The sequence below is a fragment of the Grampus griseus genome, assembly GCF_964374135.1.
Source record: "Grampus griseus genome assembly, chromosome: 3".
NCBI classification, from domain to species: Eukaryota; Metazoa; Chordata; class Mammalia; order Artiodactyla; family Delphinidae; genus Grampus; species Grampus griseus.
Genome location: NC_139019.1, coordinates 35,180,638 through 35,204,372, shown reverse-complemented (window position 1 = coordinate 35,204,372; position 23,735 = coordinate 35,180,638). Strand labels below are relative to the sequence as shown.

Genomic DNA, 23,735 nt, shown 5'->3' with positions numbered 1-23,735 from the left:
CCGGTCCGGGAAGATCCCACATGCCATGGAGCGGCTGGGCCCGTGAGCCATGGCCGCTGAGCCTGTGCTCCGCAACGGGAGAGGCCACAACAGTGAGAGGCCCGCGTACCGCAAAAAAACAAATGGACTCACAAAACCGATGCTCTGTTGCCTGCCTTCACTGGGTTGAATTTCTCTACAGATGACCAAAGCCCGTTTATGGAAGCTGCTCCCTACACTTAAGTGCTCTAGGTTTGCTCCCAGACTGGCTTGTCATATACCGGTGAGAACTATAGCAACAGCCTATCAATAAAAATCAGAATAAAGAGCAGAAGAAATGCTTTCCACTTAAAGGTAACCAACTGGAAGAGAAAAAAACAAAACAAAACAACATCATTTATGTTCTAAGGGCAACTGTTTTCATTATCTCCAGATCATGCGTTTTAGGCTTAAAATTTAACACATTCCTTAAAAAAAAGAAAAGAAAGTAAAACTGCTCTTTCTCCTTTCTAATTTCCCCCACCACCTTGCATGGCAAAGAAACTTTCTTTTCAAAAGCCGGGGTAATTTGGGGAGGGGGTTTGGTGGGGTTGGGGGAGAGAGAATCTTTGAGACTGAGTCTTCACATGCCCACTTCTTTGAAAACAAGGCATCTGCAGGCAAAAGGCTGAGAGCAGAGCATGCTGACAGGCTCCTCTTTTTGCCAGGCCTGTGATTTGCATTCTTGCTGAGTCCCCTCCAAGCTCAGAGGCTGAATCGGGCATGGTCTCCATCACAGGGTGGCACAGACTGTTCTGAATTGGCTGCCTCTTCCCCCAGCTCACCTGGCCACGAGCAGAGCCAGCCAAGCCTGCAGCTGCCTCTGGGCCCGCGCTCTGGGCCTGACGTGTTTAGATTCCCTTGTGCTTTAGCTACCAAGGCCAGGCCGGGAGTGCATCAGCCCCCTCCCTCTCCTCCCCGCCTCCAGTGCTCTGGCTCTGGATGACATCATGTCACAGTCTCATCTCTGTATCAGGGATGGGGAGTCATGATTCTATAGTCCCAGGAGTTGCCTGGGAACTGAATTCTAAGAAACAATGACAAGAGTCAGAAAATGCGTTTGTATTTTCTGCTTTGTGTGAGTGGGTAACGTGAAGGCAACACACTTGTACTCTAATTGGTGCAGTCCTGGTAATGTATATTCCTGATACTCCTAATTCCCTTAATTCTCCCCTTTCCAGAGACACCGGGCTGGGCGCTCATGTTATTTTGGCTAAGATATTCAAAATAGTTCAATGCTTATAGAGAAAACACAAAACACTGATTTTGCCAGTTTGGTAGGCCCTAATTATGAGGTTGTACTTAGGGGGTTGGAGGATGTGACAATTTCTTCCCCTGGGATCCCAAACTCTACTAGGACAATAATTGATGACGTCTTTCTGAATAGATCCAAGACTTTCCCCCACCTCATCACACTTTTAGTAGCATCTCTACTGGCACAGGGCTGGGTTTGGACCAGGGATGCTGAAAAGCCTGGGCTGTGCTGAGAAGGCCTGGAGGCAAAGGTATGTGGCCCTGATGGATGGGGTAAGGGACAAATACATATTTGTGAAGGCTGCATCCTGTTGGATCTTTTTACTCAGGTTCAAATTTGGTGAATATTAGGGTGGTGAAAATCTGTTTTCATAAAGTGGGCCCAACTGCTATTTCTCTCTTTATTTTAGTTAGTTGTGCCAGTATGAATAACCTATTTTGTTTTGATTGAGCTCTAAGCTGCTGAAGCAAAAGTATGAAAATTGAACTTACTAAATCTCTCTTCATTTAACAATAATTTCAGAGGATATTCAAAAGTGTTACCAGACATTTTCGCTTCCTTTCAAAAGTGTTACCAGACATTTTAGCTTCCTGTCCAAATGTATGTATACAAATCAGCTTTGTCAGCTGGCCCCTACCTCTCTGCAGTATCAGCCTCGCTGGGGAAAAAAGTGCTTTGGTGCCCAACCGTCTCATCTCTGTGTGCCCTTTGGGGTACATCTGAGAGACCTCTCACACACCTGGAAGGTGACTAAGGCCAGTCCTAGTTGCTAATTCAAGGTATTTATTTGCAAATTAAGCATCCAGCTCTGCATTAAAAATGGTCTTATAGCACATCAATAATCATAAGCAGTAAAGAATCAAAAATCACTTTTGTAGCCCAGCAATTAGAATTCTATATTATTTTCAATTATTATCCCGCTACCAATAATAGGAATAGCAGCTACCATTTATTCAGTCCTTACTAGGCTTGTCACCAAGCACAGTGATAAGTGTTTTTCATGGATTAGTTAATAGAACCCTCACAAGAAGCCATGTGGCAAGGTCTATTATCTCCATTTTGCAAATGAGGCGGCTGAATTGTTGACAGACTGACTAATCTGCCCAGCACCACTCTGTGAGCGAGGGCCGGAGCCAGGCTGAAACGCGAGATGGTTGGCCCTGAGCTCATGCCCTTAACTGCCTGCTGCCTCTACCTTTCCTTTCCCTGCTCCTCTGGGGGATTGAAAGCACCATCCTTGGACAGATGACCACCACCAGATCAGGGGTCTCCACTAATCTTGCATCTTGGCAAGAAAAGAGGAAAAGAGGAGATGATAGAGTGTTTGAGCCTAAAATTTTAAAAGCAAAAAGGTACAACATGAGAGTAAACAGAAATGGAAATCGTGCCAGGTGAGGAGGGGTAAGAAATGAACGACTCGGGTGGTGATCACGTTGGAAGATTTTTGTTTCACTCTTCCCGTTATTTTACAGGATCATCAGTAAAAATGGAAGAGAGAAGTATCACAGTCCCTCACTGAATGAAACTAATTTAACAGGGACACAGTCTATTTTCTACATAGGAACCAGTCTTTTAAAACACACATCTTTAAAAAAACCCCTATGGCTTCCCACCACAGAGAAAGTAGGCTGTGCCGTGGCCTGCAAGGCTCGTCTCAGTCTGGCCCTGCTAACCCTCTGACTTCTCCCCCATTACTCTCCCTGTCTTCCACCTTGTACCATCCGGCCTCCTGCTTTCTTCCTACCTGCCACATCGGCCTCAGGGCCTTTGCACTTGCAATTTCCTCTGTCTGGACAGTCTTTCCCCCAGATACTCACATGGCCTCTCTCACCTCATTTACGTCTCCGCTATAATGCACCACAGAGAGGCCTCCGATGACATCCTCATTTAAGATGTCACCCGAGCTCCTGACATACACACACACTCATGCACACTCACTTTGTTCACTCCCCCATATGCTCACGCACATTTACACATACAGACACTCATGCACAACCACACCTCCCCACACTCACACATATTCACACGTACATACTCACCCACCTTCCCACATTCATGCAGTCACACTTGTGCCCACTTTTACACACTCACACATTCTTGCACTCACAAACATGCTCACTCATACCTTCACACACTCACCCTCAGACACTCTCAAGCACATGCATATATTTACACAGTGCTAACACTCTTTCTGGCTTTACTTTTCTTAACCATGTTGCCAGCTGACATTTAATTTTTAATTAAAAAAATTTTTTGTCTGTCTTCCCCCACTGTAAACAAAATCTCCATGAGACCAGGGACTTTATCTTTTTGTAATCACTACTGTATCTCCAGGGCCTAAAACAGTACCCAACATAGAGTAAGGGCTGAATTAATATCTTTGGATAAATGAATGGGTGAATGCATTTAGGTCATCAGAATAGGTTATTTCCGTTCCTACCACTGCATGTCACTCAATACGTTTTAATGAGAAAGTCCGTAGAAGAGAAAAGTCAGAAAGGCACGAAGCCTGCACCTTCTGATATAGAACAGCTGTATGGATCCTGGGCTCTGTAAACCGTGATGAACCCCATCTGTCCAGTGGCATGAAAAAGTCTCTAGTTCAGGTGAACGGCACTTGGTGAATTTAGGCTTCCCGGAAGAATCTGCAGAATAAAAAGAAAAGGCAAGGCATGATATCGGGAGGGTAACAGATGGTCCTAATGAGACACATACTTAAAGCGGTCAAGAACAAGCACTTCTTCTAGAAATGCTGTTTCCTTGGGTCACAGCTACAGAACTGCTGGCTGCCAGTTATTTCTCTGTCAGTCCCGATTCCAGGGACAAACCATTTTGTCTTTATTTCCGACATTATTTCTTGGGGCCTGTTTAAGAAACCAGAGCTAGAGATGAGGATTTGGGCACAGGTAGTTTATTTGGAGGTAGTTTATTTCCCCAGGAAAGGGAAAGAGGGACGTAGGGAAGGGAAAACAGCTAACAAAGTGTCTGCTCTTCGGCTCGTGCCCATAGTGGCTGACAGGGGTCGAACCCCACAGAGGTCCCTCTGAGAAGCTGTGAAAAGTGTGCCTTCCCTGTGTCCTCGACAATGATGGGAGCCCAGGGCGTTTATCCACCAACTCCCATCGGTTGAGGGCTGCCCTGGTGGTGTTAATGTCACTGAACTTCTAGGCTGCACCTGCCCATGGGCTGAGGGTCCGCACCTGACTTCTGAGAAACCTAGGCAGGCACCCGAAGTGTGCCCAGCAATGTGCATGGTGGCAGCTGCCCACCATGGATGGCTGCGTTGGCACCAGTTGGGCCCCAGAGAACCACAGAGGCTTTTCTCTTTTTACAGATGTTTGATAAAGTCACTAATGTTTGCATTCTTTTAAAAGATTCAGCCAGTAAACTCATTAAATAGGTATCATTAAATAGATACCTACTTTCAACAACTTGTGCATATATATACGTGTCAATTCTAATTTGGGAAGTGGAGAAAGACTCCTGTGTGTTAGGATATTAGCCAAGCTCCTCTGCATCTATGAAAACTGCAGCTATGAATGTGCAGCAGGTCTGAGGTAAAACTAATTTCTGTTTATCAATTTTCATTATTCTTCTGACTTCCATGGCCATTTTGGAGACTGTGGTCAATGTTTATGAACCCACTCAGAGCACTGAAGCACTGGAGCCTGTGTAATCGATTACAAATGAAAAAGGTGTATGTTTCTTTAGGCAAGCAACTATTATACAGTAGAGTTCCTGGAAAAGTTCCTTTTTCTATTAGCTGAAGCACTGGAAGTATTATCTTTTAGATCCTTCCAGAAAATCAGTGCTAAATAAACCACATTTAAACCACAACTAACATGTTTTAACGCCTGCAGGGTTGAGGGGAGGATTGCACATTCTGACTGTTTTTTTGAACAGAATGTGAGAAGAGGAAATACACCAGATTTCCAATTGAGAGATTTGTGATGTAGTCTCAGCTCTGATACTATGTAGCCTTGAACGTCTCAAGTCATCTGGACCTCAGTTTTCTCAATAGAGAGGCTGGAATAGATGAGATCCAAGGTACTTTACAACTTCACTTTTACAATTAAGTGACATATACAACCACTAATAAACATCTACAGAATCAAAACATAATTTTGGCATTGGCGCCCAAACCACCAGAGAACACCATCCAGGTTCCTATACTCCCTGTGCAATGAGCCTGCCACATAATGGCAAGAATAATAAACCTCATATGAAAACTTGAAACATGAAGGGAGAAAAAAAACTTTGCTAGCTGGGGGAAAAACAACTTAAAAAGAATTAATTTGAAACACATTTTGCTTGCTTAAACTTACTATCCTTGTTTATTCTGTTTCCTTTTAACTCCAGATATATAGAAAGCCCCATATTGTCCTGCATTCTAAATAAGAAATAGGAAATTCATGGTTGTGGTGCTAATGTGATGAAATACGTGCCCACAGAGGAATCCCGATGTAGGCGCAGTGCAGCAAAGCTACTTTTTTAATGTCTGTCTTTCATTGCCTGCCTTCCTTTCCCCATCTTCCTCCTTTCTTTCTCCTTCCTTGCACCCTCCTTCTCTCCTTCCTTCCTTCCTTCTTTTATGGCTGGGTATGTGCTGCTAGGTGCTGTAGCAGACAGCCTCTCAGATGGCCCCAAGGATCCCTGCCTCCTTCAATCCTCCTTGAAGGATCCCTGTCCGCAACCTTGAATATTTCCTCCCCTTGAGTAACTTGCCTCGAACCTATGGAATATGATAGCATTGAGGGGATGTCACACCTGTGATTAGGTTACAAAGGATTGTGACTTCTGTCTTGCTAGCTGACTTAGTCTGTTGCTGAAGCAAGCTGCCATGTTAGTGAGGACCACAGGGCAAAGAATGGAGAGTGGCCTCTGGTCCACAACCAGCAAGACGTTGAGGCCCTCAGTCTAACAACCCTCCAAGAACTGAGTCCTGGGAAACAACCATGAAAGTGAGCATGGAAGCCGATCCTTCCCCATTTCAGACTTCGGATGAGACCACGGCCCTCGCTGGTACTTTGAGTGCAGCCTTGTGAGAGAATCTGAGGCAGAGGACCCAGCTGATGGATTAATTTGGAGGATGGATAGGGAAAAATATTACCCATAGTAAATATCTGAAGGCTGTTGATATATTGATATAATAAACAAATTCAGTATATATCAGAACTTCAGAGCTGTGTTTAAGAATGACATAAACTACTTTTCTTAGCGAATGAATATGTCACAGTGAGTGTGGGAAAGTGGGTAACTTCTCTTCTGGAGGCAAGAAGAACTGTAATACAACTGCTGCTTCTCTCTTGCTCAGACACCTCCTGCTTCAGCTGTTATCACTGTGGCTGAAGACATTCAACCTTCCTCAAGTCCAGTTCCTTTGAGTCATGCTCAGGTTTCCCAAGTCTGAGAGGTGCTGGCCTAACCTTAAAATGAGCACCTGTCTATTTGATCTGAAAATCCCAGTAGAAACTTGTTTTGTGTTTCACTATGAAGGCAATAAATGGTTATCATACACTCTGAGGTCCTCTCTGATGAGCCACACACAGTCATTTCTAGACTAGAAATACTTCCTACTCTCTTGTGATGTTTTTTTAGCCTAAACCTACAGACAGAGTAGTACACTCTTAAAAACATCTCTTAAAAGAATGTTTCAATGGACAAGAGAAGCCACCTTTGGCCCTAAAGTAATTCTTAGAGAAATGAGTATTCCATTCAAGTGGTCCCACATCCTGAAGAAATGTTAATGTGTTAACACTGATCAGCATTCAAAAATCTTGACCATAACCTTGGGATTCACTTTTATTCTCTCTTTGGAGCTTTCATTTTGAAAATAAGGATTGTAGTGACATACTTACTTTGTTATCATTACTGTGTTTCATACATCATGCTACATATTGTTACATCATGTTGAATATTTATGTAATCTCCTTTAATACTGCTAACAGTTCTAGAAGGTGGGTACTATTTCCACTTAGACATGGGTGAAACTGGAGTTCCGAGAAGTTAAGTGAGTTGCCTGTGTTTATATTGCTGTTGTTTGCAGAGGTGGGATTAAAACACAAATCCTTGTGATTTCGTCTAAACTCTCAGCACTAGTAAAAAATAGCTTTTTTGTTAGACAATTCTCTACTGCTTCTCAAGAAATTCCCAGAAAGGAAAGATGACCAGCTCAGATGTGCTCTTAACTAAACTCTCAGAAATCTGTAACCTGGCAAGCCCTAAGAGCAGCATTTCCTAACTGTGACTGCACATCGGAATCGACTGAGGAGTTTTAAGAAAATACTGATGCCTTGGTCTACTCCCAGAGGCTTGACCCAATCTGTCAGGGGTGCAGCCTGGGTATTGAGATTTTTTAAACAATAGGTAGCCCAGGTTGAGAGCCACTGATGTAGAGAAATAAAGTTATACGTAAGCACTGAAAAGTCAGCTTTCCACATTATTAGGTTCTCTGATCAGTTCTAGCAGAGCTGCAGATCAAGAGTGACCTCCTTTGAGCCAAAGGTGCAACCTCCTTTGAGCCAAATTCTGGAGGGTGTGGGAAGGATGTGAATTAATTATGACCTTAAAAGAGTAGAATAACTGTTCACAATGAACGCTTGGAGAACTAAGAGATATTTTAAATATATGTGTGAAACGATACATCTAAATGCTAAACCTGCCCAAATTTCTGATGGGCTATAAACTGGTAATAAGAACTAACTAAGAATAAGTTAAACTGATATTCCTACTGAAATTATTCTCTAGAAATCTTGAAGAGAGTTTTACTAAATTCAAGTTTTGAAAAGTCAATGGAATGATGTTATGTTCAAACCTACGATGACAGAGGGACGGCATCAGAGGGGCTGGGAGGCGTCGCTGGTGGCAGCACATCACCTTTGACAGTGACCGTGCCTGATTTTGTCAGCCAGGTTGGCTGGGCCTCCTTTCCTGCCCAGTGGCTCTCCCCTTGGAGGAACATGATCTTCCTGGGCCGTACACAGACGTCGAACAGCTGTTACATACTGAGATAGTCATCTGCCTTCTTACCTTCCGTTCTCTCACCAGTCATGCTTTTCTATCCTCAACTCATGACAAAGCAGAAACAAAAGCCAAACGAAATCACATACAAGTTCCCAACGTGTGCTTGGGGGTTTGGGGTTAGAAGAGAAGGAAGAAGAGAAGCAATTGAAGTGGGAGGGGAAGGCTGGAAGGAAAGGAGCCTTTCGGAGGAAAGAACAACCTTCTTCCGAGAGCTCCAGGTCGTGGAGGGGAAGGCACTCAGCAGCCATTTGCCCTTAAATGTACAACCTCCACTGCAGCCCGTCGTGTGATTCAACTGCTGTCAACAGTCCTGGCCAGTTGTTATCACCCCTGAACAGAGAGGCTGGGGACTTAATACCTTGTGAAGAGACAACCTTGCCCTCTGACCAAAGTCTAACTGAACACAACCAGTTGAGAATTTCCTTTTGAGTTGGGCAGCATAGACAAACAGTAAGGCAAGGAAAGAAAACAAAACAATAGTCCTTAATATAATTAAGAATTAAAACTTGCAAAGACATACTAAAGAAAACAATTTTATAGAAGAGATAAATGAACTTCATAAATAAATAAATGGAATGGGCCAAGTGGTTGAACTGTATTTCTAAAATGCTACCTTTTATTTTTTTGTAAAGCCTAAATATTTCCTGGGGCTTCCTAGGGACCAGGTTCTGGACTGAGGGGCACTGCGTTTTGCACAGTGCTTGTAAACACTTAGGTGGAGGGGAAAGGACCCCTTGCCCAGCTTCCTTATGAAGAGTCCTCCCTTATGAATCTCTGCTTTGAGGCCCCACATCCTTCTCCTAAGTACACCTGTCATGTCCAAAGCACTTTTCTATTGGAAGAGCTTCAGGAATTCACTGATTCCTTTACCTTAGAGCATCTTACACCCCCTTTCACCAAAGGTCTTGTCCTTGATGGATGCTGGCCTGTCAAAATATGGTAAAAGAAATCTGTAAACTTCCTAGTTGATCACTCTTGTCAAAAGTAACTGCCTTATAGATAATATAGTGTCAAAGAACACATCTTTTAAGTCTGGTAGGCTATTTTTTTTAACCTATGGAATTGCCAAGTGGTTATGAAACTGCAACTACTTAGTGCATAAAACTATTGGCAAAAAAAGCTTTAATGTTGGAAACTGGCAAAGAATTTAATAAGTATTTTGTATTGGACAATACTGGATATAAGGAATTCACCCTCACAGTTGATTTCCTTTATGGTTCTCTGTGGAATTGAAGAAGGCACAGCTGTAAAATCTTCTGCTTAGGCACTTAGTGGCTTAGAGTTGGGAACAAGAATTCACAAGATCTCCCCTGAACTACTCATTTCTTTCTTTTTTATTATTTTAAATTAAACTCTAGTATGCTTTAAAAATGGATTCTTGGTGCATTTAAAACATTGTAAGGTTGACTAAAATAAAGGCTTAGTAAACATGTCCAGTTAATTTAAGATGAATGTCAAATCAAGTGAACTTTGCAGTGTCTTGGAAAAGTATTTGCAGCACATGTGGTCTGGCAGGGAACTTAACTGGATGCAGCCTCTACGGATAGCTCATCTGTATGGCAACGTCAGGAAATGTTGTGCATAGAGCTGTACATGCAGTTCTATTAGCATTTAAGCATTTATCTTTTCACCAAAACTTGTTTTGTTGTTTTAGTTAAGTTTTCACGGAACATTTTCATTATAAAATATATTTACTTCTCTTCTTAAATAGCTGCAGCTGAACATAATTAATCCTAGTTTTGAACATTCAGGGGCATTAATCAATCATCTTTCCTTTCTTCTCCACAGCATTTATCTGGTGCATTTAGCTTACTTAGTGCTTTCACATTATTTCACTGAATTCTCTTGGACAGAATGATCATATATTTTCCTATCTGATCTAAGATTTTTCTCTCTTCTCCCATCAATTCTCTTAAAACTGTTGTGACTACTAACGGGGCTTCTTGGGTGGAAGGGTGTGGGCACTATTTTCCTTGGCGTTCTTTTCTCTGGCTAGAGGGGGGATGTGCCAAGGCAGCTCCAGCAGCCCCGAGTTCCAACAGGGTAGCCTGCTGGAAGACGGAAACAGGAGCATCACCTCAAAGACACGTACTTACTGCCCTGCAGGATAACTGACTCAGGAAACAGAACTGCCATAGTTTCATTATTCAAGAAAAAAGTATTCTGTATATCATGGTTTTGAGATGTCAAAGAAACAATTAGCATTAAATTTAGTAAGATTTATTTTCTGTTTGGTTAAGGTAAGGGACATCCTAGATAATAATCAAATAATTAAAATATAAAGCAAGAAGATGTGGAACAATTGGAGCCTCCAGTAGGAATGTAAAGTGATACAGCCACTGTAGAAACACAGTTTAATCATTCCTCAAAAGTTAAACACAGAGTTACCACATGACCCAGCAATTCTGGTCCTAGGTAGGTACCCAAGAGAATTGAAAACACAGGCTCACATAAAAACTTGTACAATTATATTCATAGCTTCATTATTCATAATAATAAAAAAGTGGAAACAACCCAAGTGTTCATCACCAGAGGAGAGGATAATACACAAAATGTAGTATAATCATGTAATAGAATATTCGTCATCCATAAAAAGAAATAAAGTATTGATACATACTACAACCTTGAAAATCTTTTATTAAGTGAAAAAAGCCAGACAAAAAAGGCCACATATTATATTATTCCATTTGAATAGAACTTCCAGAATTGACAAATCCATTAAGATAGAAAGTAGATTAGTAGTTGCTAGGGAATGAGGGGGAGGGAAATTGGGAGTCACTAGTAATGGTAGGGTTTTCTGTAGAAGTGATGGAATGTTCTTGAATTAGGTAGTGGCGATGGTTGCACAACATTGTGAATACACTAAAAGTTACTTTAAAATGGTTAAAATGGCAAACTTTATATTATGTGAATTTTATCTCAGTAATAACATGATCTAAAATGTATAAAGCAAGAAATTATACTTAACACTAAAATTGATACATATAATTTAATTTTTATTTCTTCTTATCCTCTATTGGACAGTCATTTTTTCAATTTAAGAATCCCTATCATTAATTTAGGCACACCACTGTCATAAAATAGGGAATTGTAACTCACTGCACAAAAGACACTACTGCTTCCCTCGATCATATGAAAATGTCCTAAATGAAACTTAACCGAAGCACTTGTGAATGTCAGGTTCTTTTCAATGAGATGATCCAAATTCCTGAAAATCAGTAGCTGGCAGAGGAGCTATAGACAAAATTAACACATCATATGCTGGAATCTCCTGGGAAATTAGAAAAAAATACCAATGCCTGAGCTCTAGACTTTGAGATTCTACTTTCATTGGTAATTTATGGAATCACCAATTTAGTTACCTGGGCATAGGATTTTTCAAAGTTCCCCAGTGATTTTGAAGTATAGCAGAATTCAAGAACCACTGACTTATATCATCTTTTCCCCTCTGAGCCCAGAAGGCATCCTGCTTGTTCCCACCACTGGAGCCTCTTGTTTGGGTCTCCCATGCAAGTTCTTCGCCAGGAATGGGAGGAAAAAGTACATGTGGGGATATTCTCATCCAAGCCTAAAAGTATAGCCATGCTTTGCCAAAGTCAAATCTCTGTCATGAAAAACATGAACCTCCTAGAGTCTCACGGGAGCCTTCTATCGCCAGAAGAAACCAACTGATGAATGAGCCTTTATTTTCCTTGTCTTGTAATTTTGTCGAGGTCATTTAATTCTCACTGATGATGATATAGTCTTCTATGTAATTTCATTTCTAAGGTTTGGAGTTTCAAATGCCATAAAACAGGGTCTTTTGTAATGAGCACACCAAAGCTTCTTAGATTCACAGGCACATTCAACATGCATTCATTCATTTGTTCATTTATTCAACAAACAATCATATTTGTTCATTTATTTATTTATTTTTGGCTGCCTTGGGTCTTCATTGCTGCACGCGGGCTTTCTTTTTAGTTGCAGCGAGCGGAGGGATAACTCTTCGTTGCAGTGCGCAGGCCTCTCATTAAGGTGGCTTCTCTTGTTGCGGAACATGGGTTCTAGGTGCGTGGGCTTCAGTAGTTGTGGCACGCCAGCTCAGTAGTTGTGGCTCGCCAGCTCTTGAGCGCAAGCTCAGTAGTTGTGGCGTACCGGCTCAGTTGCTCCGTGGCATGTGGGATCTTCCCGGACCAGGGTTCGAACCCGTGTGCCCTGAATTGGCAGGCGGACTCTCAACCACTGTACCACCAGGGAGGCCCAACAAACAATCATTGAACACCTGTTTGTGTGCCAGGCTTCAGCTTAACATCATCCCTTGCTGAAACAGTATATTCGGTCCAAGGATGATGGCACAGCAGACAGACTATTTTATATAAAGAGGCTGGGCCAGCTCCCTGAGAGAGAATCAGCCTGGTCATTCTTTCCTAATAACTTTTGCTCTGTGTACATTTTCTTGCTTGGTGAAATTACTCCCACCACATGTTTGAATTCTTAAGTGTATATTCAGATTTTTTAAATGTTTCATGTATATATTTCTATTTCCATTAAAGAATGACCAATATGACACATGCAAAGATAAATATGGTATACATAGCCATGGCTTCCAAAATGCAATGAGAGAACATTTTTCTATAAGTACTTATACATGTTTCTCAGGAACACAGCTTGTCATGCTTGTGTGTGTGTGTGTGTGTGTGTGTTAATTTTTAAAGGTATTTACTGCTGCAGTAAGGCAGCTGTGTCATACTTCATTCTTCTAAACCAAGGATTCTTAACCAGGGACGAGTTTCCTTCCCAGCAGCTGTTTGCTGGAGACATATTTGATTGTCATGGCTTGGGGAGGGATGACACGGGCATTTAGCAGGTAGAGGCCAGAGATGCTGTGAAACATTCTACAATGCACAGGACAGTCCCCACAGCAAAGAATTATCTGGTCTAAGATGTGAATAATGTCCTCTTCCAAAGAAATAATTAAAACCATTAAATTACAAAGTAGTTCTCCAAAATTCAAACATGTAGCTAGAATGAAAAAAGCTAACACAACAACTGAAATCTCTAATCTCCTCTACCACCTTGCCCATCTGAACTTTTTTTTTCTGCTCAACAAACACCTTGCATTTTTAAGTCCTTTGGGATTTTAAAGAGACTTTCACATAGATATTCCATTAATCAAGAAGCATTTATGCAGCACCTATTATGTGCAAGGCACTCTTTCAGGTGTTGTGGGAATTATAAAAATAATGACACATGGATTCTGCTTTTGAAGAACTGTAAGTAGTACAGGAAATGACACATGTGCATATGAGAAGTAGCTAACAATAAAAGGGAGCTCAAATAAAGATAATAATTGCTTTAGGAAATCAAAGAGAGCTGTGATTCCTAAGAGCTGAGGGTGGAGAGAGAGGAAGGCTTCAAAGAGGAGTAAGGAGAGAGTGATTAACTGATCCTCGTTGGCTGCGATGGAAAAAGGCTCATGATAGTCACCAACCAAATGCCACTAGGGACACATCTGTACACAAAGTTAGGTTTATTTACCTTCCTACGTGCTGGAGCCGAATCTACATTCTAACAAGTTCCCAGGTTATCCGTAGGCACATTAAAGATTGAGAAGCATTGACTTAAGGCACCTGACTGCCAGCTAAGGGTTCTTTCAAACTGGACCAGTGGTTCTCATCTCCGGCTGCACATTAGAATCACTCGGGGATCTTTAACAAACTACATTCCAGAGAGCTAATTTAATTAGATTAGGTGATGCCTATACAGTGTTATGTCAATTATACCTTAAAAAAAATAAACACTACTCTCAATGTATGGAGTGAAAGAAACAAAAAGGACTGGGATGATGCCTGGGCATTGGTATTTTTTTTAAATGCCCCAGGTGCTAATGGCAACCAGGGTTGATAACTACTGAACCAGAACAATGAGCTTCTGTGTTAGATTAGTATAATAAATTCCTTAAGCAAATGTATTGAAAGGCCCCTCAAATGCCGAGTCCTGTGAAAAACAAACCAAACAAGGGTTAGCAAGGCAAAGCAGCATGCATTGAATCTCCGAGGGGAACTAGGTCAACCCCCAAATAATGAGGATGTTGACTGTGTCTACGTTGGCTCTCAGCGGTGGCAGTGTGGTAGACAGCACAAGTCCCTCTGGGGGTGGTCTTCCTGGGGTCTCCCAAGAAGGTCCAGCCGTAAATTCCACTGTGTAGAGCAGAAACATATGCTTGCAGCTGTGTTTCAGGGGTTCTAAAGTTGCAGTTTTAAGCATATATGGTATTGAGAGTACAGCTGCCTTAATTGTGGGAGTCATGGAAGTTAGTGTTAGATTCTGTGCCATAGATCCTGGGAGCAGAGCCAGTTCCAGGCTCCAGGATGGCCTGTGTCAGTCCACACAGTAGAACAGCCATGGCTGCCTTTGTGGGAAACTACAACTTCTCAGCAGAACACATCATATGAAGCCCTGGCATTGCTCCTGTAGCGAATTTCCTGAGCTCTCATAGTTCTTCATTTATTCACTCTTTCTGGACTCTTCGTTGGAGACATCTGCGGTATTTTTAGAGAGATGCTTTTCAAACTTTAATACGTATAGACATCACCTGGCAATCTTGTTAAAATGCAGATTCAGTTGGTAGGGCCTGAGAGTTTTGCACTTTTGACAAGTTCCAACATGCTACTAATGCTGCTTCTGGTGGCCACATTCTGAGGGGCAAGAATTTAGATGTGTTGTCCAACACGGTAGCCGCTAGCGTCACATGGATATCGAGTGCTTGAAATGGGGTACCGCAACCAAGAAATCTAGTTTTAAATTTTATTCAATTTTAATTAATTTAAATTTAAAAGTAAAAGCAAAAAAATTTTTCCTTAAATATAACTTTGTTTCAGTAGGACTACATTTCATTTCTCTGAAAATTTAGCATCCCAAGTGTGCCGTAAATGTAAAATACACACTGGATTTTGAAGATTATGAAAAAATAATGTAAAATATCACAATACCATTTTTATTAGATTGATTACATGTTGCAATTATAATATTCTGAATATAGTGGGCTAAATAAGATATATTATAAATTTTTTTTTACCTATTTCTTTACTCTTTTAATATGGTTAATAGAAAATTTTAAATTTTCTATGTAGCTGTCATATTTCTATTTGACAGTACTTGTTTAGATGGAAGAACTGATTTCAAAGGAAGAACATTTAGTTAAAAAGGAAGAATCTGGAAAATGTATTGTATCAGGCTTAAACACAGAAGACCTAAAAAAAAGTTGCTAAATTGGCAAATTGTATAAATCGAGGTATAGAGGTAACCCCCATTTCAACGAATTCATTCTCTCTGGTGCACTGGTCCTGAGAAAGCTAGAAGTTTTCACCTAGTTCATGGACACTCAAGGGCCCCTCAGCAGGAGACCCAATCTAACCTTCCTGAGCAGAGCCCCTTAATCTTTATAAGTTTCTCTCCTACCTTATTTCCTCTAAAACACACCCATCTCTGTTTCCAATCTTAGACCCTTGGTGGATAGGGGCAGTAGGGAGCAGTAGAAAGAGCAAGGCTTGAAGGCCGGCTGGATTTAGGTTTGAATCTCAGATGTACAACTTGCTAGAAATATTACATAAAGTTTCTAAGCCCCAGTTTTCCCATGTGTAAAATGAAAGCAAAGTACCTGCACAGTTGCTGAAAATTAAATCAGAATATTTACGTAAAGTACCTGGCACAGGATTGATTTTCAACAAAGAACCAGCACCATTATTACAGAGAACGAACTCACCAAATTTAAAATTGCGTACGAAGCTCTCATTGTTTTTATTCATGTGGATTAGCAGATCCTTACTCCTTCATCTGTTGAGTTCCAAGGATATTTTTGAAATATAACAGGGCTTTATACGTTGTAATGATTCAGCCTAAAATTATGGTGCACAATGAGAATCTGAAACACTGAAATGGTTCACGTAGAAAGATATTTAGGACTAAGCAAATTTATGCGGAATCCACCAAAGTGGAAGCTACCTTCTTATTCACGCATCCAGGCAGTCTCAAACGCAAACCAAATTTACGTCAGAAGTAATGGGTTCTCTAGGTTCTATGGCAGGGTTTCTCAGCCTCAGCACTGTTGATATTCTGGACCAGCTACTTCTTTGTTGAGGGCGTTATCCTGTGCAGGATGTTTAGAACCCCGGGTGGGATGCGTAGCATCACTGCTAGTCTCCACCCACTAGATGCCAGCAGCACTCCCCTCTCCCTCAGCTGTGACTACCAAAATGTCTCTAGCTATTGCCAAATGTCCCCTGGGAGAGAGAATCATCCCTGGTAAGAACCGCTGCTCTGTGGGAATGTACCACTCATTTTAGTACCTCAGTTACAAATGCCCTGATTATATTGAAATTGCATACTTACATTTAAATTGAATAATTTTTATTGTATATAAGTAAAAGCATTTTACTTAATGCATAAAAGTTCTTTCTGACTACCATTAATTGAGCTCCTACTATGTGCTAAGTTCTTGCCCTCTGTTTCTCGTCTCATCTTGACAACTCTTCTGTGAGGAATGTTGTATGACAGTATGATAACCTTCATATTATAGATGAGGAAGCTTAACTTCAGAAAAGGTAAATCATTTTCAGCCAAAAAAACAAACCAGTGAGTAGCAAAGCTGGGATCTGAATCCAGATTTTTCTCATTGCAAAACGGTTTTCCTCATATGCTGCACTCTTTCAGTTTTATTTGGGTTTTCTCTTTATGGTGAGGTTGCTTTTTGGCATTAGGCTTAGAGATTTATCAGCTTCTATGAGCTGTTAGATGGCTTGTAGAGACTACAGCTTAGAGATTAACTGTCCTGTACTTGGTTTGAGAAGGCCTTGTACTTCACCCTTTACCCTCATTTATATAAAGCAAATAGGAAAAGCATCCTTATAATCAGAACCATATGTATCCCTGAACAGCAGTGCCAGATCCCCTCATGGAAATGAGAAACTAATGATAGTCCCTGCCTCTGTGAAGTTTTCAGGCTGGTTGGGGAAATAAGATTTACACATATGAAATGGTCAGAAAATAAAACATTTTAGGATATACTGTAGTAGCTATAATGAACTGCATAACGAAAAGTAAGACCGGTATGAGTTACAATAGACCTAGAAACCTTCATAGAAGAGTTCTGATGGGAAAGGAGAGAGAAAAAATGGGGGTGCATTTTAGGATGTTGGTCATTTATAACAAGTATTATACTTCTAAAGTTGTCATTGTGAGATAAGAGAGGAGGTTAGACGCATATTGGGAAGTAGCTGCTTATCCACTGGTGGACAACATTCCATTGGGCAACTCTCGAGAATAAAGGGCATACAATCATGGTCCACATTTGCTTCCTTCTCTCTTCCAAGTCAAGATTTCCACTCACTTCTAACCATAACCCAAAAGATAGATAAACATATAGAAGAATTAGAGAAGCAGCACTTATTTCAGACATCAAAGAATTCTGGGAACATGACTTTGGCAATTCCAAATAGAAGAGAGTCTACATGCGGTCACATACTCTTAGAGCTGGGAGAGACCTTGACAGTCAGCTAGGCCCACCATTTCACTTTACAGACGAAGGAAATGATGTTCAAAAGAAGAGAAATGAATCAGCCAAGGTCACACAGCTGGTAAGAAGCCAGGCTATGTGTTCCACTGCCTCCATGAAGTAAAAATCATGGTCACTAAACATGACGGCCTCCTGATTATTATTATTATGTATTTACTTCACACCTACCAACCTCTGAGGCCCCACCACATTTCAAAGTGTCACATTTATAGAGTGAACCAAGCTTGATCCTGACCCCTAGACTCTATGACAATATTAAGACCAAGTCCAGGGTCCCAGTGACAAGAAACATCGGTCATTGATTAGGCACTTCGAAAGCTTTTAAGAAACCAAAATGAAGAGGTATTTTAAGTACTAACATTCAACCATGTAATGAGTTCAGAATTCCATGCATAATTAACCTACCTTATTACACTAGATGGCAGCAAATAGGTACCTAGGTTTACAGTCAGTTAACTAGGAAATTGAAAACAAAATGAAACTACACACAGACTGGGTCTAAATTTGCCTGAATAAAGTGAAAGTCCATAAGCATTAAGCCCTTGCATGCTTTCAAACATCCCTGAAGTTGTGGTTCTTGTATGTTTTTTACCGAGGTTCCTTCTTACACATGGTAGGGTGCTAAAAATTGTGGTGAATCGCTGCAATGTTGAACTGTACAACCACTGACTTTTGGCAGGTAGGACAATATTTTATATATTTCCAGAATCTTTTCTCTGGCTATCAGAGGCAGAGCAATAATCAGAGGCTAGGGGATGTACAGTAGTGAAAAGACATGTCTGGGAAGAGATATTGCAGGATATAACCGTTAGGATGCACAGGACAGAAATGTCTACTAACAAAAGCAGGCTATAAATACTGGCAGCAGAGGTATTTGAAATTAAGAAAAATTAGAGGCTACATAACACCAAGAGGACTGAAAGATTCTCTAAGTTATCGTCTTCAAAATGGACCATGTGAAATAATCCATTGGGAATGAAAAGAACACACTAAAGCTTTTATTAATATGTATTGTTTATCTAACATGGAAATTAAGGTTTATTAATAATGAACATGGAGAGTCACATGGAGCCTTCATTCAGCTTGTGTCAGAGTCACATGTCACATTTGTTATGAGAGGAATTCTGCAGGAAGAGTGGGTAGGAACAATTCAGAGAGTTGGTGAGTAGTTCCTTTACTTGTCTCTTCTTTTAACATGTTAGAGCAGTTTTTTTCCTTTTTACAGGTTCTACATGGCTGATTTAGTGGATAAACAGATTAAACTAATATTATGGTGGCTTAATCATCACGTAGTACACAAACGACTTAAAAATATTCATGTAATGATATCACTTACATGTGGAATCTAAAATATGGCACAAATGAGCCTATCTACAAAACAGAAACAGACTCATAGGACATAGAGGACAGATTTGTGTTTGCCCAGGGGGTGGGGGGCAGGGAGAGGGATGGACTGGGAGTTTGGGGTTGGTAGATGCAAACTATTACATTTAGAATGGAAAAACAATAAGGTCCCAATGTATAGCACAGGGAACTATACTCAATATCCTGTGATAAACCATAATGGAAAAGAATATAAAAAGAAGAATGTCTATCTGTGTATAGCTGAGTCACTTTGCTGTACAGCAGAGATTGGCACAACATTGTAAATCAACTTTACTTCAATTAAAAAAACTGAAGAAAAAAATATTCATGTAAAGAAATCTCTTATTGAAGGTAATTCTAATAATGCCAGCCCAAGTCAACAAAAAGGCAATGGCTGAGCTGATGCTTTTCTTACCCACAGAATAGCTCTAATCAAATTTGATAGGAAGCTGATTTCCAAACTGGGAAATTATCCTAAACATTATTTGAAATATAGATTTACACCTTCTACAACTACTCTTCATTTTTTTAAACATCTAACTTGGTGTACATCTCGCACTTTTCAGATACGAGACTGAGATTGTCATTAAAACAAAATATTGAAATAAATGTAGCATAGATCCAACCTTCAAACTGTGTTTCACAAACTGTTAAATGAAGACTTCCTCCTCGAGAAGAAGTAAACTTCTTCAAACACATGGCAGGAAGTATTTTATTCTATCAAACATTAAAATATTGTATAATATTTCTTGGTTTAACTTAAGACTTTAACATTTATATTTTTATGTATGTTTTAGAACAAAATATATTAGAACACTGTACATACATAATTTACAAATATGTAAACATGTATGTTGTGAGCCTGTTCAAAAATTATTTTACTAATGGGATACAGAATCCAAACTTCAGTGACCTATAACTTGAGCACAATCGCTTTACAGATGAATGAACAAAATGAAGCCAGAGGCTTAGGGACTACTAAGGTTAATACAGAGCATTAATTTTTTAAATTCTTGATATCCAAACTCTTTCCATTTCTTTCTATTCTGCTTTCATCCCTTCTTCGGGTTTAACTTATCAGGCACACGTTTAGGTACACAGGTCCAAGGCAGACAACTGGACCTTACCCTCTTACAGCTCTCCAAGTGCCTTTATCCTTAAAGAATTCTGTTGGAAGCACAAAGGTACAAGGAATATTAAAGAGAAGGCATCTGCCCATCAGATAAAATGCAACTATATGCGAAGGAAGGACCCAGATATTAGAGCAGAAAGATACTACAGGATAAACTGTTTATTCCTATAATTAATCTTGTCAAATGAACTCTCATAAGCAAGAGAATTACTAAAAATGTATTCAGTATTTTGAACTGCACAGGAGAATGAGCAATGGCTTAGAAATAAGAGGTTGATGTGGTCACGGAGAAAATTGTCTGGCATTCTGGGGCAGGCACAAGGGAAGTTTCCCTTCCAGATGAGGCATTTCCATGGCCCCAGTGGTCTTCTCCATGTCGGCTCCCTTTTCTTTGTGGAGCTGCGATCAACGGTCTGCATAAATCCTGCTGCAGAGATATAAAGTGGCTCTGGGGGACCAGTGTGCTCTCCACCTGGGGACCTTGAGAAACATCTAAGTTTCAGAGCCCCACCCCTGACCAATTCTCTGAGAGGGGCTTAGGAATCACTATTTTTGATTCCCCTAGTTGATTTGTATACTTTTGGGTCTCAACTCTCAGGCACAATGTGTTGTCTGGTAACCACAAAGGGAGAAAAGACAAGATCAGAGGTTTTCCTGCTGGCCTGAGGTCATTAGGGTCTTCCTTTCAAAGACAGTATTATATTCATGTTATGAACTTCAGTAAGATATAAGACCACTTCTGGCTCACAAAGAAAATGAAACACAAGAATGGCTACATTTAAGGAGAGACTGTAAATCTTCACTTTGAAAAGGGCACTCTCTTTTGGGTCTTTTGAGATGTGTCTTTGCTCACATGGGGGGCAAGGGCACCGGGACAGATTCAGCTAACACTTATTGCATGCAACTATGTTCCAGAAACACATATATTTAATGCTCAAGCCAACCATAGAAGGCAGTCAGTATTATCCGCAGTTTATAAATGGGAATGTAAGACTTGGAGAGGTTAAAAGTCTTATCGAAATTCATTCAGCTAATATAACGCAGAGGTGGGATTTGCATCAGATCTCTGAAATTCACAACCAGTACATTTTCCACTGCCTTTGTGCCACTACCCTTCTGGTTCTAAAATTCAGGGTACCATTAGTAAACAGATGAGAGAAAAAGTAAAACTATAGAGGAGATAGGAATAAAGAGGGAAAGGCTACTGTATCTGGCGAAAAGGAAATATGCAGGCATTCCTTATGACCATTTAATAGAACTATAATAACCCTTACAGCAAAGGGGAGTAAAGGAATCTCTCTAAACTGATGACTTAGCACCCTTGAAGTTGTAGGTCAACAAACAGGAAATATTCACTTGGTTTGAACTGGAACATAGAGTTCCCATCTTACGAGAAATTTATAGGATTGTCAACATTGACAAGTGGTCGGGTCAGCTGTTGAGTTTCACATCTTCCATGGACAGAGCAGACTTACTATCCCCCTGGAGCAATGGTTCAGCACTGATTCATGAAGCAATAGCTCTCAATTAGGAGCCACAGCTGCCACTTCCTATATCAACCAAGATTTCCTGGGTGGTCTCTCACCATACCGTAATTATTAATGTAACTTTATTTATGGACTCAGACAGGTCTTAGCACAGAGCAGCACGGTTGTTATCCAGTGAGCCAATACAGCTGTGCTACATTTGTTACCATGTCCCTGATGTAATTTCACAAGCGTAATATTAATTTTTCTCTCTTTTCTCTGTTTTCCTATTGCCTCTGTTTTGCATTGGTGTTTTTGATCAATGTAAGGATTGGCTGAAGAAACCTGGGGTTTAGAACAAGACAAGGGTGGTAGAAGGAGCTGAGGCTTTGGGGCCTGTGTTCTCTGAGTTTGAATACTTGCTTATTTGATTTTAGAAAATAATATATTTTCCTGTGGTCTGAGTGTTCTCAAATTCAGTGAAATGGGAATGTAAGAGTTATCTTACTGAATTTTTGTGAGATAAACTCTAAAAAGTGCCTGTTTAATAAATGTTAATCATCTCTCACCCAGGAAATTTGGCTACCATAATTCACATACTAAGGTTGATGTTAATACATTTATTATGATAACAAGAGCTAATACTTATTGTTAGCTCTTGAACAGGCCATCTGTCAGGTCCTGTACTCAGAGCTTTTGGTGTATTATCTCATTTAATCCTTCTAACGAGTACTATGAGATAGGGACTGATGGTATCCCATGGTAAAGATAGGAAAACTTTGACCCAGAGATGGGAAGCACCATGCCCAGGAAGTCCTATTTCAAAGTCCATACTCTCAATCTCTTTATATCACTACTTCCCATTATTCTAGAAGAAGAGTTCTACAACAAGACGATATACAGAGGCAGCACAGAACGGTGGTAATGAGCAACGGTACCTGAGTCAGGATGGCTGGGTTTGAATCGCAGCTCTGTACTTCTTAGCTATGCGTGCTCTGAGCAAGTCACTTATTCTCCTGTGCACAGTCCTCATCCATTACATAAGGATAGTAGCAGGACTGTTATGAGAATTACTAATGATTTTAAATATGTAAAGTGTCTGTTAATAAAGCATTTCCAGGTAGTAAGTCTGATGATGAATGTCTTCAACACTGCAACTGTAAACAATCTGTGTTTTCTTTGTTTTTTGCTCCTCTCAATGATTACAAACCTTCCTTACAGTTCTGCATCAAATAATAACTTTGCTAGTGTTTTATGAACTAAAACAATATCTCAATTTCTTCTTAATGCAATAACCCATTTTAATAACCCATTTTGGCCTCTGTGACATGAACAGTAGTAAAACCCATTTAGGTCAGTGAAATCATAGGGTAAGAAAAAGAAGAAATAAGAACACAGTCTTTAAAAGCAGGCACTCATTAGACTAGAGACCCCATCTGACACGGTAGCCATACCCACCATACACAGACTGTAATTTTGAAAATTCATGCTGTAGCAGTGTCATCATTTTTAAAGACCTACTTTTAAAGACCATATTTTATTTTTTAAGGTAAAAAAAACTTGAGTTCAGAATCTGAAGTTTGAAAGTTCAGAATTCCCTATAGTTGTCACAACTACCTGTGCTACAAAATCTAGTACTTTCATCTTGTCTGTTTGGTATAAGGAGCGGGATGCGTGCAACATTTTACTTAATTCTTGCGGCAGAGAATTTACCAGATTCTAATTTTGAACTTTCCTCTGGCCAGCAATTCCTGGTTTATGACTTGTAATTTGAAAGCTGTGCATCAGCACACTATACAATAAAGTAGCACTTAACACATTTCCCTTTTTGAATGATCTTAACGAAAACAAACACAGCTGAATGATGCCCCCAAATAGTTAAATGTATTGGTCATTTATAGAACTTAAAACAGTGCCTTTTTC

The 23,735-nt window shown here is 40.3% G+C and overlaps 1 protein-coding gene across 4 annotated transcripts in view; it reads right to left on the bottom strand.

Moving 5' to 3' along the window:
* Positions 1–23,735, bottom strand: part of GHR (growth hormone receptor) — a gene marked incomplete at its 5' end in the record, with an annotated part of 274,696 nt that overhangs the window by 31,344 nt on the left and 219,617 nt on the right. For all 4 annotated transcript variants that reach the window (XM_082652630.1, XM_082652631.1, XM_082652632.1 and 1 more), the window contains one exon: positions 3,789–3,918. In XM_082652630.1, coding sequence (XP_082508756.1) covers positions 3,789–3,918 — 130 coding nt within the window. The remainder of the gene's footprint in view (positions 1–3,788; positions 3,919–23,735) is intronic.